Source organism: Chinchilla lanigera, unplaced genomic scaffold (genome assembly GCF_000276665.1).
Source record: "Chinchilla lanigera isolate Chin_1 unplaced genomic scaffold, ChiLan1.0 scaffold00034, whole genome shotgun sequence".
Taxonomy (NCBI): domain Eukaryota; kingdom Metazoa; phylum Chordata; class Mammalia; order Rodentia; family Chinchillidae; genus Chinchilla; species Chinchilla lanigera.
This window is the reverse complement of record NW_004955435.1, coordinates 21,186,151-21,203,235: the sequence shown is the minus strand read 5'-3', so window position 1 is coordinate 21,203,235 and position 17,085 is coordinate 21,186,151. Positions and strand designations below refer to the sequence as shown.

The window sequence follows — 17,085 nt, the reverse complement described above, 5'->3', positions numbered from 1 at the left end:
TATGTATGTATATACAGGATAGTTCACAGAGTTGATCTACTGCCTTCTATTTCTTTGCTGAAAGAAACTGTCAATGAGTCCTTGATTGATCAATATTGCATGTCTCTATCTGTTTTCATGAGAAACTACTTTGAAGATATCAATATGTAATAAAACAAGCATTGTTAAATTCCTACCATTTTGTTTTAATTCTGTATTGTCTGTACTGTTCTTTTACTATTTTGTAAAAGGTTGTCTGTCTGTTAATGTTTTCCTCCTTTTATTTTTAAAATAAAATAAAAATTTAAAAAAAGATTACTTCATTTAAGTCATGGGATACAGACTTAGACTTGTGAAGTTTGACAAACTTGACTTTGGCATTGCTCTCCTTCTTTTCTATCCACCCCTTTCCTGTCTGGTTTGACTCTCTTTCCCAGAACTTTCGCTTCCACCTCAGGGATATGTTCTCTCAGTCTTTGCCTTTAGCTATCCTAACATGTTATTTTGCCACTTGCATATGCTTTATCCACACTTAATTTCTCCTTATTTTCTAGAAACAATGAGGCCCTCTCATAGCTAGTGACTACCTGTATCCCAAAGGTGTGTGTGGCACACCCCAGCCTGCCCAGATGTTTTACTCTGCTGCCAAAGAGCAGGTGTTGAGAGCAGCAGAAGCACAGGTGCTACAGAGAGCAGGAAAATATACCTTTCCCCTTCCGTGTTATATTCTGTTATCTGGATGCCAGAGCATCATGCCTTCTACTCTCCCAATTCGAATGTACTAGATTTTATAAAATGTAATCTTCAGTACCTAAAAGGGAAAACATAAAAATCTAATATACTGGTACAATAATTTTAATTATCTTTATTTTCATTTGTAAGAATGGAAAAGTAATAGTATAAGCATGATCCAATGCTGTTGTATTATTTTCCTGAGAATAATCACTTTGCATTTATAAACACATGTACTGAAAGCACAACTGCAATACCAAATACTGCACAAGGTATCTCACAGTTGTTCAAGAAGGGTAACACGATGGGAATATTAGGTCTTTACATAGTACATGATGATCCAAGCATGGCCCAGAGCAGTGTATTAAGAACTTGTGGGACAAAACTGTTATCTGTGCTGTTCCCATCTTTAGATGTGTAAAACAGCAATCACCAGTCAAGTAGGAGTATAATAAAAATAATTTGTTAGTGCTAAGTTCTCAAAAGAATGATCTAATCTTTAAAAATAGTCAATGTATTATTCAGCTATTAGAAACATTATCAAGGAGATTTTAGGGGAAAACCCTGTTCTTTCTGTTTTCCTCTTTCACTTTTAGTTTTTGCTTTGTTTGATTTTAATGATCAACCCAAACTCCTCTAAGATTCAAAAGATGCTCTACAGGGTTAGGCTAAAATGGACATCTAAATTCCTAACATGATAACATACTCAGACTTATCTTCCTGCCCTACCTTCAAATAACTGAGGTGGATGAAGGTGGTTGGATTGTCTCCCAGCACCTGCCCCTCCAGTCCTGGAGCAAAGATCTTTACCTTCTCACAGTTTAGATTCAGGCTGGAATCTCCACTGTCCCACTTTAACAAATGAATAAATGAAAATCAAACAAGAAATAAGTGATGGGGTCAAATAAAGAATTAAAGCTACTGTTTTCTTTGTTTATGATTTGCAAGGGGGGAAAAGTATTCTTTCTTTTCAGGTGATAGAAGAGAAATCTAAATTAGAAATGGATAAAGGCAAAGCAAAACCTTCCAAAGAGAAGAAGGCCCCAGGTGCCAAGGGTGCTAAAGGAAAGGGAAAAGATCAGCCTGAGGTCAGCACAACAGTGAAGAAGACCACTGAGTTAAAACGGAGGGGAGAAGAGGATGACACCAAGTACTACATTGGTCAGTGAAGTGCTGTTGCTGTTGGTTGCCTTTCACTTTTTGCTTTTGACCCATAACATGACTTGAGAGAGCATTCCAGTAACTATGCTTAATCTGTCCCAGTCTCTTTGTTCCTTATAAAATCATAACTCACTTACTTTCCATAGCACTTCAATACAAAATTATTTCTCTATGAAATTCATTTATGTCTTTAACAAATATTTACTTAGTATGTGTTTGACAAGGTACATTTCCCAACAAAGAATGAGATAGCAAGTTGATTGTACCACCAAGCCACTGAATATCTTGTTGGGAACATAAAGTCAGATGTAATTATAAAGCAAAATAAAAAGTGATATTTGTCATAGCAAAATAGAATGGTAATGAAATCAGGCTATTTAATTTGAGGCTCACAGAGAGCACATAGCTTCCTGGCCCCAACTTTTCCCACTGTCATTTTACCTGAGATGGAGCAACTAGCATATTCTTTCATGTTACATGACTGACATAAATATGGTTTCTCCTGGGCAGCCATTAGTCACTTACCACCACCTTCCTGAACCCAAATGGAGCTACCTGTTAATATCTGTACTGTATTTATTATTTTAAAATCATAGATTTTTAATTTTTTAGCAATTTTAGATCACATTTAAATGAAATAGCAGTGAGCTCTCTTTGCACTCATACATCTCTGCTCCAAATTCACTAGACTTAAGAAGTTATAATATGATAGATTTCCCTGGCAATATCAGTGCTGATTTGTTGTCATAGAAGAAAGTGTCACTTTGAAAGTTAAAAGTTGTTCATCTGTTGTATTATTTGTGAGTTAATCTTAACGACCTATTCTACAATGTAGTATTTTCATGTACTATGCAATATCAGGATTAAAGTATACCAACGATTCTCATCCCACAGAATAGCATATTCTAAGATAAACTCATGCTTTAATAAAATAGCATAAGGAGGGAAAAACAGAGGGAAAGATTTTTAGGAAAACATGCAATACATACTTGAAAATTTTATGCAATGAATGCATAGTTGTTACATAACCAGTAATCAATTCACACCAACTGGCATAAGTGCATATAATACGTTGATATATTCAATATTTCCCACTCTTGTAAACAACACAAAGCTGCAGCTACTGTAACTCAGGAGTAAATCCAGATGTTGCTCAAAGTAGATTAGAACCAAAAATAGTTATAGGCCAAACTCTGACAAAAACTGAAGCACACATTTTCCATGACCATAAGCCCCATGTATATTTATCCTCCTGTTACTCCTATGTCTCATTTGCAAAAGTGATTTAATATTTTGTAAAATGGCTGAGGTCTTCTCACTGGAAAAGCAATAATGTGAAACAGTCAACAGGACCGCATTCCCGCCAACTAGACCATTTTTGGCAAGCCAGAGAGATTACAAACACATGCATAATGTATATAGCTATGGACCTGACTAAGCACAACCTATTCTCTTTTACATTTATGACTACTCTTCTTTATGGTATTTTGAACAGATGATGAGCCAGATGATGGTGCCCAGCATTACATTATTGTTGTGGGCTTCAACAATCCTCAGCTATTAGCTATTATGACTGAGCTCGGCATTCCTATAACCAGCGTGATTAAAATATCTTCAGAGAACTATGAGCCTCTGCAGACACACCTGGCTGCAGTTAGCCAGCAGCAGGAAGTTTCTCTTCAGCCAGAAGGTATGCAGTCTACTACACAACTTACTGAGTTCTTCGATATTACCCATAGTCCTTAAAGTACAAATACGATCTGCTGTCCAAAACATAGTCACATAATACATACATTATTAAATCCTTTCAAGACTTTGATTTGCTATTTATTCTGCTTGTATCAGCCAAGAGTCATAAATTTTGCAAATTAAAATCATACTCTGTGTTTGCATCCCTGTGTAGTCATAGAAAATATAGACTGCAGGTCAGAAGACTTGGTTGTCCAACTACATTTCTCAGGAACTTTTGATTTGTAACTTCTTATACACAAAGCCTGGGCTGGATAGATTACTTCTGAATGAATCAATCAGTTCTTACAAAAGTCACCAATGGCCCAAGTGAGATCATAGCCTGGGAGTCTTGCCCTACTCGTTACTAGCTTATTGTGATAAATTGAAGGGGACACTTTATCTTCTTGGCTGGGGACTAGGAAGTTGTGGAGTGAAATCCCAATCACACTACCATTCAGTCATTTGGTGCCCCAGAGTCTTCATCTCAGGGAAGTGTGTTAGACTTTCTCTCTGGGAAAGAAGCAAAAGCTACTACTGTTAGGTAACAAACTGAGATTCAGTGTAAACTCATGTTTTCAAAGACTCAGCTCTTTCTCCCTTATGTATTGCTTTTATTTTATTCATTACTAACATTTGCATAGTCTTTTGTAACTTGCATAGCTACATCCCAATTTCTGTAACACTAAATTTTTTTTTCAACTGCTCTTCAAATTTAGAAATGAGTACTCCTGGGAAGGGGGGAAAAAGGAATCAAATTAAATCATGTACAGGTACAAATTCCCTGTAATGAGTGTGATCATTATGTACACTAAAATATACAAATAAACTTAATTTAAAAAAGAAATCACTATCTCTGATAATAATAATAACTACTGTTTATTAGGCATATGTCTTAGGACTAGTCTTATGGCTAAGGGCTTTAAATACATCAACACATTTAGCTTTCACAACAAACTTAGCAAATATGCTTTATTATTTCCATTTTCCTACAAATAACTCTCAGACTAGAAGAAACTATTAGGTAAAAGAATTGATATTCACACCCAGACTTTTCCTGAGTACCTCAAAGAATAGTTATATTAAGTAATTTACTAGTGAAGCTAATGACAAAATGTGACAGAAGTAAGAAAAAGTCTTTATAAAAATATATAATGTAAAAATAAATTAATATCAAATAGTTTTATAATAAAACAATGATATCTTAGTATTACAACATACTATTTAGTTTTCCATATAATAAGAATAAATTCTTAAGCATAAGTATGGAAATATTATTTTACAGTCAGAATGCAAATGCCCAGGGAAGACAGTACTATTCTAATGTGATCAAAACCTAACTGAAGCATAGATCAGTGACCCAGACTTGTTTTAGCCTTGTGAATAGTAAATCAAGAACATTTTTAATCAGTAGCAGACACAAATATAGGCAAAAAGTTATTTGGCAGAAAAACTGGGCTCTGTAGATATAACCTGAGAGTGATAGAAATTGAGTATATTTAGTTTCCGAAATGTGTGACCTTTCATAATCATCTGGACCTCAACAAAAAATGAAATAGTAGGATACATTCACATTTAATATCAATCTTAGAAGGAACATCTTTTGATTTCATAATTGTATTTTTCAGTTTTAAGAACTTTTTTAATTGATTTTTAAAATTTTCTTGATCCATTTTTGCGGTACATAATGATTATACCTATTTTTCTTTGCATCTTTCTGTTACTGCACAAACATTTCCCATCCTGCATGTGACTCACTATGCCTGGTTGAAATGGGAATAAGTTCAGTACTCTCCTTTTGTAGTAAAACATGTTTCTATTGCTAGATAAAGAAGCTGAAAACTTGAAGAAAGAAAATGCCATAAAAGAGCTTGAAATTTTCTGGAAATACTTGGACCCGATTCTGAATAATGAGAAACCTGAAACAAATCTCTTTGATGTTGCTCGACTTGAATATATGGTCAAAGCAGCTGATTTTCCACCTGACTGGTCAGACAGTGAGATACTGGTCAGTACACTCATTAGTGAGACTACCTAGTCCCAATGTGTGATACTGTGGTCCATCTACCCCATCCATTCATGCCATAGATGCTTACTGAGCACTGACTACAAAGCCTGCTAATGGTTGTGGTCTGATTCTGTAGCTCTTATTGTATGAATTCATGGTAAAGAATAAGATGCAGCAGATGAAAATAAATAATAGTGATTCTTTTATTTAATAACCCATGGCTTTGTTTCATGCCTCAACAATGTTGAACCAGTAACTAGAACCTCAATATATAAACTAAGGAAATAGTAAAATTTTATATTCACTCTCTGTCTCTGTGAATCTTTCTGTGTGTCTCTTTCTTGGGCTCTCTGTCTCTCTCTGTCTCTCTGTCCCCCTCTGTCTCTCTGTCCCCCTCTGTCTCTCTGTCTCCCTCTGTCTCCCTCTGTCTGTCTCTCTCTCTCTCTCTCTTTCTCTCTCTCTCTCTGTCTCTGTCTCTCTCTCTGAAGGTCAGTTCAAGCATTCTTTTTCTAAGTTCTTGCTTTCATCACCAAAATCTTATTTTTCAATATATTTGGTCAACATGCTCTCTCTTTATCAGATTACTTGACCCTGGCCCAACAACCAACAGACATTTCCAGAGAACATTTACTGGTCCCTGCTACTGAGGGGCTTGCAGAGAAGAAATATTAAAATCATGAGACAGAGAAACAGCAGATAAGATGCCATATGTCCATGGGCTAAGTTAGGTGAAGCATATGCTGAAGGTCCTATTCATTTGAAAAAGATGAGCTGCTGGGAAATGTAGTAAATTCAGGGAACTAGCAAATGCTTTTTTTGTGCAGCTTCTTTACTCTCCACAGCATGGTGAGAAAAGATGAAATGTGTTCAGCCCAAAACAGACTCCTTTCTGAGGCAAAACTGGGGCATAGAGGTGAACACCATAGCATACAATCGAGACTTCAGAAGACTTGCCACCATCCCTGGCATCCTGCTTCCTATCCCGTGTGCATGATTTTCTACTCATTAGATTCATCATCCCAGTGTAATGAAAGACATAGTGGCAATATTTTTTACAAAATGCAAAAGAATTTAAAAGGTGATTAAAGTTGAAAATATTATTTTATATTAAAAATGTATTAGCACCTTAGTTGAAATACAAAGTAGTCAGAACACACCTGACTTCAGGACCAAATGATTAATGTCCCACATGTCCACTTGGCTGTGAAGGTGACTATCATCTGAAAGTATTCAGCTCTCTAGAGAGTTGGTTAAGGCTGCATTGCCTAGTTGATCCTACTGATCTCCTACCAGCCAGTTCACAAGTAAGTAATGAGCATCACTTCTGTGCCCGGGCTTTGGTCTGGGTCCAACTGCAGTAACCTTTTAGAGCCCAGGTAGGCTTGTGAATAAAGGACCCACCCCTGAGGATGGTGGGAAAGGAGAGCCTCCAAAGCCCTTGAATTGAATATTGTGGATCAAAGTTCATTTTAAACTTAATATTACATAATAAACAAAAAATGATAACTCTACTAGTAGAAACAGACCAAATACATAGTGTTCATACACTGAGGCATAAGTTGATAATGGTCTTGTATCCAAAGTAAAAGCCAGCCAGGAGTCCTTCTCCATTTATGAATGGAAAGCACTTGAAACCTTTGGCTGCAAACAAGCAAGCTGTAGTCCTTCTTTACCAAGGTAACGAAAGCTTTATATCAAACAAATGCCCACCAAGATGTGCTGACTTCTCATGTGAGACATCTGCAACATTTCAAGTTAAAGCCTGGTTGCTGAAATAAATTGATGGCCTTTCATTTGCTGTTTGATTTTAAAATGAATTAACTAAGTTAAGCTAAACATTGAGCAAAACTTTACTATATTTCCTAGAAATGTATTTGTATGCCAATATTTAGGCAGAGAATACCAGGTTGAAGCTTAAAGGAAAAACTCTCAGTCTTAACGTGAGCCTGTGAAGCCAGAGGGACAGGTGTGTTATGACGGGCAGAGCTGTGCGCTTCTCTGGATTTCTGCCAGACCGTGATCCACTGACCCCACAAGAAGCCCTCTCACTCTGCCTTACCTCTTCCACTCAGACGCAGGCTGAGCCTGCTTAATCCTCTTTTCCTTTCAAGCAGACAGACCCTGCAATCACAGTGTTTTCCTGCTTCCGGATATGAAAGCTCAAGTAATAAATGCATCTGATCTATACTCACTTGTCAGCTCATAAAACTTGAGGGTATTATAGAAGCAGTAGTCTAATGGAATTTCTTAGTGTCTTTCCCTAAAGGTGGCAGAGGCAAAAGGAAAAAGGGAGGCAAGGAAAGAAGGAAGAAACATTGATTGTGCATATACTATATTGTTCCTGGATGGGTGACACTTGAAGCCCATAAAGTGATTCTGTTTTCTCCTGCATAGCCAGACAAGAAATCATCTGCTGTTTGTCTTTGGCTAAGGAAGTCAAAATTACTTAATATGTTATAGGAATTGAGATATAAAAAGTATAGGCTATGCTGTGGGAGCTAATGGTTAGGTTTTCACTTGGTTAAAACAATAATTAGTCTTTTTCAATATTAGGCAACCATAAGGTACTGTAAAGGGAACAAGCAGTCTGCACTGTGATGGACAAGAATGGTAAGCAGGGTTCATAGAAGAAGACTTGGTCACCACAGCTGGAATCCAGTTGTTCAGGGATTCAGGGATTTGCTTTCCTACGAAAATTTGACAGGTTTATCTGATAAGAAATACACAAATGGTGCATCTCTTTCTAACAGTCTGAAACTAATAGCAGGTTGTCATTAATTCTCTCACCTGTAGCTTCAGTTGGGCACCAATATTTTTGAAAATGTTGCCTGTTTGATGTACGACACCCTGGATTGGAAAAGGCAGCACCAGCATTATTTGGAAAGCATGCAGCTTATTAATGTCCCACAAGTGGTTAATGAGAAAACTATCTTAGAATCCATGCCAACACCCGAGGTATGTATGGGTTCAAATGTCTTTAGTAGGCCAAATGATGAACTGAACAACTTAAGTTTTAAGCTTTTAAAGCACAAAATAAAAATATTACATGAATACTACACTGAATGCTGGAATTGAATCCATGAGCGTGGAATTAGGAAAAGGTCCCTAGTAGAAGGCTATGGAGTGGGGTCTTTATGAGGCTTCTTAACTCCCCGTGCCTGCAAAAGTAAGGGTGGAATGCACCGACCAGAACATGCAGGGAGTAACACGTAGAACAAAGTGGGGGCTGTGATAAAGTAATGATTGTATTTGTTTAGTATTTACTATGTGCTTAGACTGTGCAAGATACCGACAACACAATAATGAAGACTCATTCACTTTCCCCCTCAGGGAGGGAATCTTTTAAGAGAAAGTTAGTTAATAGTTTCAGTATAGCATGATGAATGCTACGAAATCACACAGCTCAAACCGCAGGAAAAGCAGTAAAAACCTACTTCTCCCCTCACCTAAGTAGGGGAGAAGTAGGGTGCAGAGAGAGGAGTAAGAAAAATATTCCCAGGCTTAGAGATATGGCTAAGGCTCAGTTTGAACTAACAGAAAGCTTGAAGGAGAAAAGAGGCATGATGACATTCTCACAAAAGGGGTAGAGATACACAAAGACATGGAGATCAAAGAAACTGTTATGGCACAAGCCAAGACCACGGGGAAGGAAGTTAGTGTTCCCAGGCTGCCTGTGCAGAAGGAAGAGCAATGATCTGACGTAAAGCTGCACAGGTAGAATGAAGATCAGGAGTGTGCCTTGGTGCTGAGTTAGCAAGGTCGTTGGGTTTTATCCTAAATGCAATGGAGAGCCATTTTGGCTGTTATGGGAGAATGGCATGACTCAGCGTCATCCAGGAAAGATGCACCATCACCACATCATCATCCCTGCAATTGCCCAGTGGGCAATGTTAGAAAAAAATCGAGTGGCGCCTATACCCATAGCTTCCTTCCTCCCACAAACAAGACCTCTTTTCCCTAATCCTAATATTAGAAAATGATTGTGTGAACATAATTATAGTCAGAATCCTGTTGTATCTAATCGCATCAGTATCTGATGAAGGCACCTCTCAGATGGATATCTCAGCTGTGTTTCTTTTTAATTATTATTCTTATAGGCTCCACAACAAGTTGTTCCAGGGTCTGGAAAGAAGAAAGCACAGTCTGAAGAGCCACAAGTTCAACCACCAGGCATGTATGGAGTTGTCTGCTGGAGAGTCAACGTCATGAACTGGTCCTTCAAGGAATAATGACTGCCCTCCGTATTCCTTTTAGCTCCCCCTCCATCTACAATTGCTACATTCATTAGTGCATAGTCATAGTTTGCAATTTTGCATGAAATTTTGACAGAAGAAATAGAGAATATGTCTTAACTGGCAATGTTATTTTCTGTATTTTATAGTGACTTTCATCATCACATCCGAAGTAGACATGAGATATTACAATGATCTGCTGAACCCAATTCCAGAGGAATTCATTTCTGTGCCCCTGATATTGCACTGTATTTTAGAACAGGTGAGTAGATTTGGGCTTTTGCCAGTTTGTATCTTTGAGAAAGTCACATCATCTCTCTTTGCTTCTACTTTTTAACACAATTTTAAAATTGTACACATGATACATTCTCATTTATAGAGATTATCATGTTTTAGATAAACATAGAAGAGTTAATTTGATAATCCCCAAAGTTTTGATAGAGCATATCATTTAAAACACCTCTGTCTAGTGTTGTTTTAATCAAAGAGGAAGAGAACATGGACAGGTGAGTGGGGTGGTTAAGAGTCTTTAACTTTCTTTAATGTTTTTGTGCTTAAATACTTAATTAGGTTTTTCTACTTGTAAGGCTAATTTTTGTCCTTGGTATAAATACATTTATTTTATTTGGATTTTTAAGATGATATAAGGTTGCTTTATATGATATTATTCACTTAAATGGTAGTGACATGCTAATTGCCTGATCAAAAACCTGATGGTAAAGGGGACAGTAATGTCCCAAAGAAAGGGGCAGAAAAGACATGAAAGCCAAAAGAAGTACCTTGACACAAGCCAGGATCACAAAGGAGTTCATTTTTCCAGGATCTGCACACACTGGAGACCAACTGTACCAACAATACAGCATCTGGTTAGGGTCCCTTTCACCTGACTGATGTTATTTATCTATGGACTCTCTCATCTTCATCGTGGTTGCCAATGGTGTGTCTTGAATTGGTCTACTCAAAGAAACAGCATTATTTCACTGATCAGCTTTTTAATTTTCCATTAATTTACTTATTTTCTTTATTATTTCCTTCTTTCTACTCTCTTTGGGTTTATTTTTCATTTCATTTTAGTTAAAAGTATACTTCATTGTTTTTTGCTTTACTTAAAGCTTACCTTTGCTTTGGAATGTTTGTCTGGCTCATTCTGGTGCTTTCAGTGTATTGAGTTCTGAATCCCTGTTCACTTATTTTACTCATGAGTTAATTTCTACTATCAGTTGCTGATTTCTAGTTTTACTGCATTATAGTGCCAGTAAACACAGTAAGTTAAAATTTCCTCAGTCTTCTTGTGTGACCTCATGTGCACGGTCAATGATTTGAATGTTCTATGTATATTTGAAAAGAATTTATTACTCATTCTACTAGCTAATAAATGGTCCAGACAGACACCAGGGGCTGATTGTTCTATGTAGAAACAATATATTCACTCATTTAATCTTCAAAGCAATCCTATTAAGCAAGAACTATCTTTATCCCCTACTTTCCAAATAAGAAAATTGAGACATAGAGAAGTTAAGTAGCTTCTTCAAGTAGTAAATAGCAGGAATGACTTTTAAACCTAGTCTCAATATGTATGGAAAAGTATTGTGATAGCATTGCTCGGTTTTTCGCTTCCTTCCAATATGGCTAGTAAGAAGTCTAAGGTAGACTTCTTACCAGCAATAATGCAACAAAATTAGAAAACAATGTTTTCATTGTAGCTATTAAGGGTTTCTCTTTATAATGGATAGCATGTGGGCCAGCTAATCTTAATTGTCAACTTGACTGTACTAAGAGCTTCCAGGAGAGATGACTGGATCATGGGGCTGCTGCAGTCATGAACAGACCAAGCCACTGAGGTGACTGTGCTGTTAGGAAGGGGACTAACTGGAGTAACTATAATCACCGGGGGCAGGAGGGATGCTCTTTTGAGGGGTTTATCTCTCCTTCCTTCCTTCCTCTGTTCTCATCCTTCTTCCCAGCCACCATGAAATGAGCAGCTCTGCTCCAACATACCTTTTAGCCATGTTTGTGTCATGGAACCAACTGACTGTGGACTGAAGTTTCTAAAACTGTGAGCCAAAATCATAAGCCTTTTCTCCTTTAAATTGTTTATATCAGGTACTTTATCCCAGTAACAAAAATGTAATTAAAACAACAAGATTATGTCCAGGTGTATTAGTCCATTTTATGCTTCTATAGCAAAATGCCTAAAGCTAGTTATGTTTATAAAGAAAAGAGGTTTATTTAGCTCACTGTTATGGAGGCAAAAAGTCTAAAATTAGGCATTTCCATTGATGTCATCTCTGATGAGGGCTCCCTAAGCTGGCTCACTGATTGGACTGAGAAACCCACACAGAGCCAAACTGGACCGTCTGATAGGAGAAGAGTCTTTATTGGGCGAGAGAGCGACAAGGTGGGCTGCCTAGCGGACCAAGACAGCCCCGAGCTGTGCAAAGTGTTGAGTTTTTAAGGATTTTTCTGGGGAGGATGTTTGAGGGCCAGAACAGCCAAGGGAGGGGGATTTGTGGTTAGGGCAGTTAACTTGCAAGAACATTTTGTAATATTGTGGGATTTTTTGTGCAAAGACAGCAGGTGCTTTTTGGGACAGTGCTATCCCTTGCAGTTGGGCCCATTGGGAAGTGTGAAAGTGCAGCCAAAGTGCTTTTTCTCTTTGCAATGGGCGGGGGTCCTTCAGGGAGACCTACCAATCAGATCATGGTGGATGGTATCATAGCTGTAGTGCCTGTGAGAGGGAGTGAACACGTGGTGAGATGGAAGCCAGAGTGAGGGACAGGAAAGATTGGCTCCTTCTGTAACAACTCTTTCACAAGAACTAACTCAAGTTGCCATGAGAATTACCTTGATTCCTTCGAGGAAAGTGCTCTAGGACCCACCTCTTAGAAGTCTCACCATCTCAGCAGCACCACACTGAGCACCAAGCAGAGTCAAGGTGGCAGAAGACAGCAAAAACAGCAAGAGCAAAAGGAGCAGGGTGAGGGACAAGCCTCTTTTCCTGCCTTATATTGTATGCAGGCTACCCAGCCTAGAGCGAGTGTAGCATTCACACCATCTCTGTGGCCTCCTCTTGCATAGGCTCAGGATGTTTACAAAGTGAGAACCCTGGCTCCCTGCTGAGTTACTTAGTTAAGCTTCTAAACTTCTCAAATTGACACAATGTATCAACCATTACAAGTAGATTTTAAGAAAGCTTTCTTTACTATCTTCAAGTATTATTTTTCATATCTAATTTTTGAATGGATAGTCCCACTTCAGTTTTCCTCCTTTTCTTTAAATTTTCTTTCAGTTTTAGCTCTTTGGGAATTCTAGTTTAACTGCCTACAAATTCATTCTTCAGTGGAGTCCAATCTGCTATTGAAGTTTTGTTTTAGCAATATTTCTAATTTGTAAACTCTAATTGATTTTTAGCATTGTCTGTTCTTGTTTTTAATTGATGGGTATAGCACATTTATTTTTTTCTCAGTATATAAAAATGTTTATTTTAAGATTCTTTTCAGCTATATTATCTCTGTTATACCCAGTATACACAGTTTGCTGTTTACTGATTGCCTTTTCTTCTAACCAGTCACATTGTATTTACCTTTAATTATTCCACTAAGTTTTCAAAGAAAAGTTTCATATGTCTATAAATTTGTAAGAGCTCAAAAGCCCTGCAGAGTTCGCAGTATCATTTTACTTACCATAGTCTTTCTTGTTTTACTCAACTCAACTCAGCAGCAAACATTACTAAGCATCTACTCTGTTTCAGATACCAAAGAAGACAGCTGATGAGCTCAGTGTGTGATGCATAGAAAGCTCCCAATAGAAATGTGTAGAATGAATAAAGGCTTAAGAGTAAGGGAATGAAACATTAAAGTACAGGGCTGATGGGCTGCCTTTACAGGATGGGATATTATAGTTAACATTTCAGAGATGAAACAGCTTCTGCTGGTCACTGGTGATGGAAGTGGATCTATAAGATGGGTGGAAAATATAAAGTGGAAACAGTTAGTGACACTATTGAAAGTAGGATGTTTATTAAAAAATAAAGGATATGAGACTACTTTGTCTTTCTATACCAGTGGTTCTCAGCAGAGTTCTTTTGCCTCCCATGGAACTTTTGGCAATGTCTAGAGATTGATTGTCACACCAGAAGGGTACTACTGGCCACAGATGTGCAGACTCCAAGGCTGCTGCTAAACACCCTATAGTAAGCAGGACAGTCCCCTCTATCAGCTGAGCATCTAGTCCAAAATGTCATTACTTCCAAGGTTTACAAACTCAGCTGAGGGATCCAAAATCAGGAGGATGATTTTAAGACATGATAAAGGGAAAAATCTGTAAATTAAGCACATATTTTGACTATATTTCAACCTCATTTACTTGTGTACCATGTACAATTAAACAAAGCATTTAATCTTTCTAGACTTCACTTTCCTCACATGAAAAAGACTATTATCCACTATTGGACTCCTTGTCTTCACAACTTTTCTGTTCTTGAGAAAAGAATGAGGACTTAGCTCGAACCTAACCTCTACTCAGTAGCATTAGAATTGGACCAGTCATGTAATTTCACTCACCCTAGAATTTTTGTCTATAAAGTAGAAAATAATATCAACCCAAAAACACTGCTGTGAGGCTTCAATAATTTACTATATGTGAAGATGTCCTACAGAATACATGATATATGGTAGGCACTCAATAAAATTTTTTAAATCCAAAGATGTATGAGCACTGTTTTTGGTGCTTAAAAAAAAGTACAAATTTTTTTTTAATTGTCATTTTGACTTCACCCACAATAAATTTTATTATTTACCATTTTCATTTTGTTTTATCTATTTCAATGCAAATATTAAAGTTATATGTACTTTAATGTATGGATTGCAAACATTTTCCTTCTATTTTCATCATCATTGATTCTTTCCTGCCATTATAAGTAATTACTGGCATCTTAAGAGTAGGAGCAGCCTTCTTACTAAGCACAATGGTAATACGTGACTACCAGTAAAGAACTGGCCATTATACCAATTCTTCCCAACTGCTTTTCTCAATAGGTTGTAGCAACTGAAGAGGATCTTGTCCCCCCCAGTCTGGTGGAGCCACCACCCAGAGAAGATGGATTAGACCACAAGATTGCAGCTCACATTGTGTCCATCCTGCCCTCACTCTGCCTCTCAGAGAGTGAGAAAAAGGTCAGGTGGCAAGAGATAGCCAGAGATTTCATGCTTGTAAAAAGCATATATCCTCTCTTTAAATCAATATTATTTCAATTTAAATAGAACCTCCGTGAAGTATTCTTACCTGAAGAAGAAAGGGAAATCAAACCAGTGCCCAAAGGCCCTCTCCTACTGAACTACCATGATGCACACGCCTATAAGGAGTATGCACTAAAGGTAATCAGGTTACCCTAAGCAAGCTGATGTAAGAAAATGCATTTGTAATTCACAATGGAGGGAATCTCAATTAGATCACTCTAACAGTAAATTAGATAACACTAACAAAACCTAGTGTACAAAATGGATACCTGTTTACAATTTGAGATCTCAGAAAGCAGAAATAAATAGGGAAGAAGTCATGTCATCAAAGAAAACTTGCCTAATAATGGAGATCCAATTAACTTTTCCACCAAATTTTCACCAAAACCTTATAGCTTTGACTTTAAATGTCTGCTGATATGAAAAACTAATGGAGACCAGAAAAGGGCCTCCAAAGGGAAAGATGAATACATATGAGGCTTTGGCAGTTTGTCACTGTAAATGAGGGATCAATCATTTCTGTGAACCAGGAACTTTTGGCAAAGTGAGAACTAGCTTTTTTGACCTTCAGCAAAATACCAAGTTTGTCTTCCTCAATTATCACTGATTTCCCCTGTTCCCAAGTAATGAAAGTGAAGGTATCAAGTTTAGCCTCCTCCATATGCATAAGGCACTTGACAGCTTATTTTAATGTCTTCTGTCACGTTGCTCTTTTGTGTTAGGACCAAAAGAATTTTGACCCAGTTCAAATTGAGCAGGAGATGCAGTCCAAGTTGCCACTGTGGGAACTCCTTCAGTTCCCTCTGCCCCCACCTTGGAACAGCACTAAACGTTTAGCTACCATTCATGAGCTTATGCACTTCTGTACAAGTGGTGAGTACATTGCTTTGTCTTAACTTAAATTGATTTTAATTAATGGTCACATGTGACTCTTTAAGTTACATTCTTATTTATAAATGTATTATGATCATTGAAACATTTCAGAAGTAAGGTGGGTATTTTAATGGACCACACTTCCTAGAATAATGTCTTCAGCAATACTATTTTTTTTTATTTTAAAGAGAATAGAGCAAAAACAAATTAACAAAAACAGACATGAACAAAACAACACAAAAACAATAGAAAGATATGACTTTTAAACACAGTGATAGGAAATTAACAATAGTTGTCATACTACATACTGTTATCTTCAAATTGGTTACTCATATAACCAGATATAGGCATGTAAGATTGATCAAACAATTAAACATTAACCATTCATTTTAATAAATCAGTAAAATTAGTAGTACAATTATCTTAGTCTTATGTGTCTGTATATATATATATATATTTTTTTCCCCTTCCTTCCTTCTTTCTTTTCTCTTTTCCTTCATCCCAGTTGTTCTTTCCTCTTGAACAGTTTCTTTCCCTTTCACAATATCTATTGCCCCTTACAGTAGGGAGACAATACAATGTTTACACATGTGAGTCTGATTTATTTTACTTATGCGTATAGTCTCTAGTTGCATCTATTTGCCTATAAAAGCCTCTACTTTATCTTTCTTTATACCTGAGTAGTACTCCATTGTATAAAAAGACCAAATCTTTTTTATTCATTCCTCAATTGATAGGCATTTCTCAAATGACAAATGATGTTGAACATTTTTTCATGTATTTATTGGCCATTGCATTTCTTCATTTGAGAAGTGTGTATTCATCTCAGATGCCCATTTTTGAAATGAGTCTTTGAATTTGGGGGACCTGATTTTTTGTTTAATTCTTTATATATTCTAGATAGAAGTCCTTTGTCTGAGGGAAAGTTGGCTAAAACTTTTTCCCAATTAGTGGGTTTACTTTTTACTCTGCTGGTGATTTTTTTATATGAAAAAACTTTTCAATAAGTTGAAATCCCAGTTGTTGATTATTTGAAATATTTTCCATGCAGTTTGGTTTTTGTTCATGAATTCTCCGCCTAACCTTATATCTTCAAGATTTCTACCTACTTTTTTTCCAGTAGATTTAGTGCTTA

General features: G+C 37.0%; 1 protein-coding gene across 8 annotated transcripts in view; it reads left to right on the top strand.

The window, feature by feature from the left end:
• Spag17 (sperm associated antigen 17) overlaps positions 1-17,085 on the top strand; it is a 218,993-nt gene that overhangs the window by 78,762 nt on the left and 123,146 nt on the right. For all 8 annotated transcript variants that reach the window (XR_001234871.1, XM_013516486.1, XM_013516484.1 and 5 more), the window contains 9 exons: positions 1,686-1,872; positions 3,368-3,562; positions 5,427-5,608; positions 8,402-8,563; positions 9,706-9,778; positions 9,990-10,102; positions 14,877-15,014; positions 15,102-15,215; positions 15,800-15,950. Coding sequence is in view for 7 of the 8 variants with exons in the window: in XM_013516486.1 (XP_013371940.1) it covers positions 1,686-1,872; positions 3,368-3,562; positions 5,427-5,608; positions 8,402-8,563; positions 9,706-9,778; positions 9,990-10,102; positions 14,877-15,014; positions 15,102-15,215; positions 15,800-15,950 (1,315 nt within the window). In the remaining variant the exon portion in view is untranslated. The remainder of the gene's footprint in view (positions 1-1,685; positions 1,873-3,367; positions 3,563-5,426; positions 5,609-8,401; positions 8,564-9,705; positions 9,779-9,989; positions 10,103-14,876; positions 15,015-15,101; positions 15,216-15,799; positions 15,951-17,085) is intronic.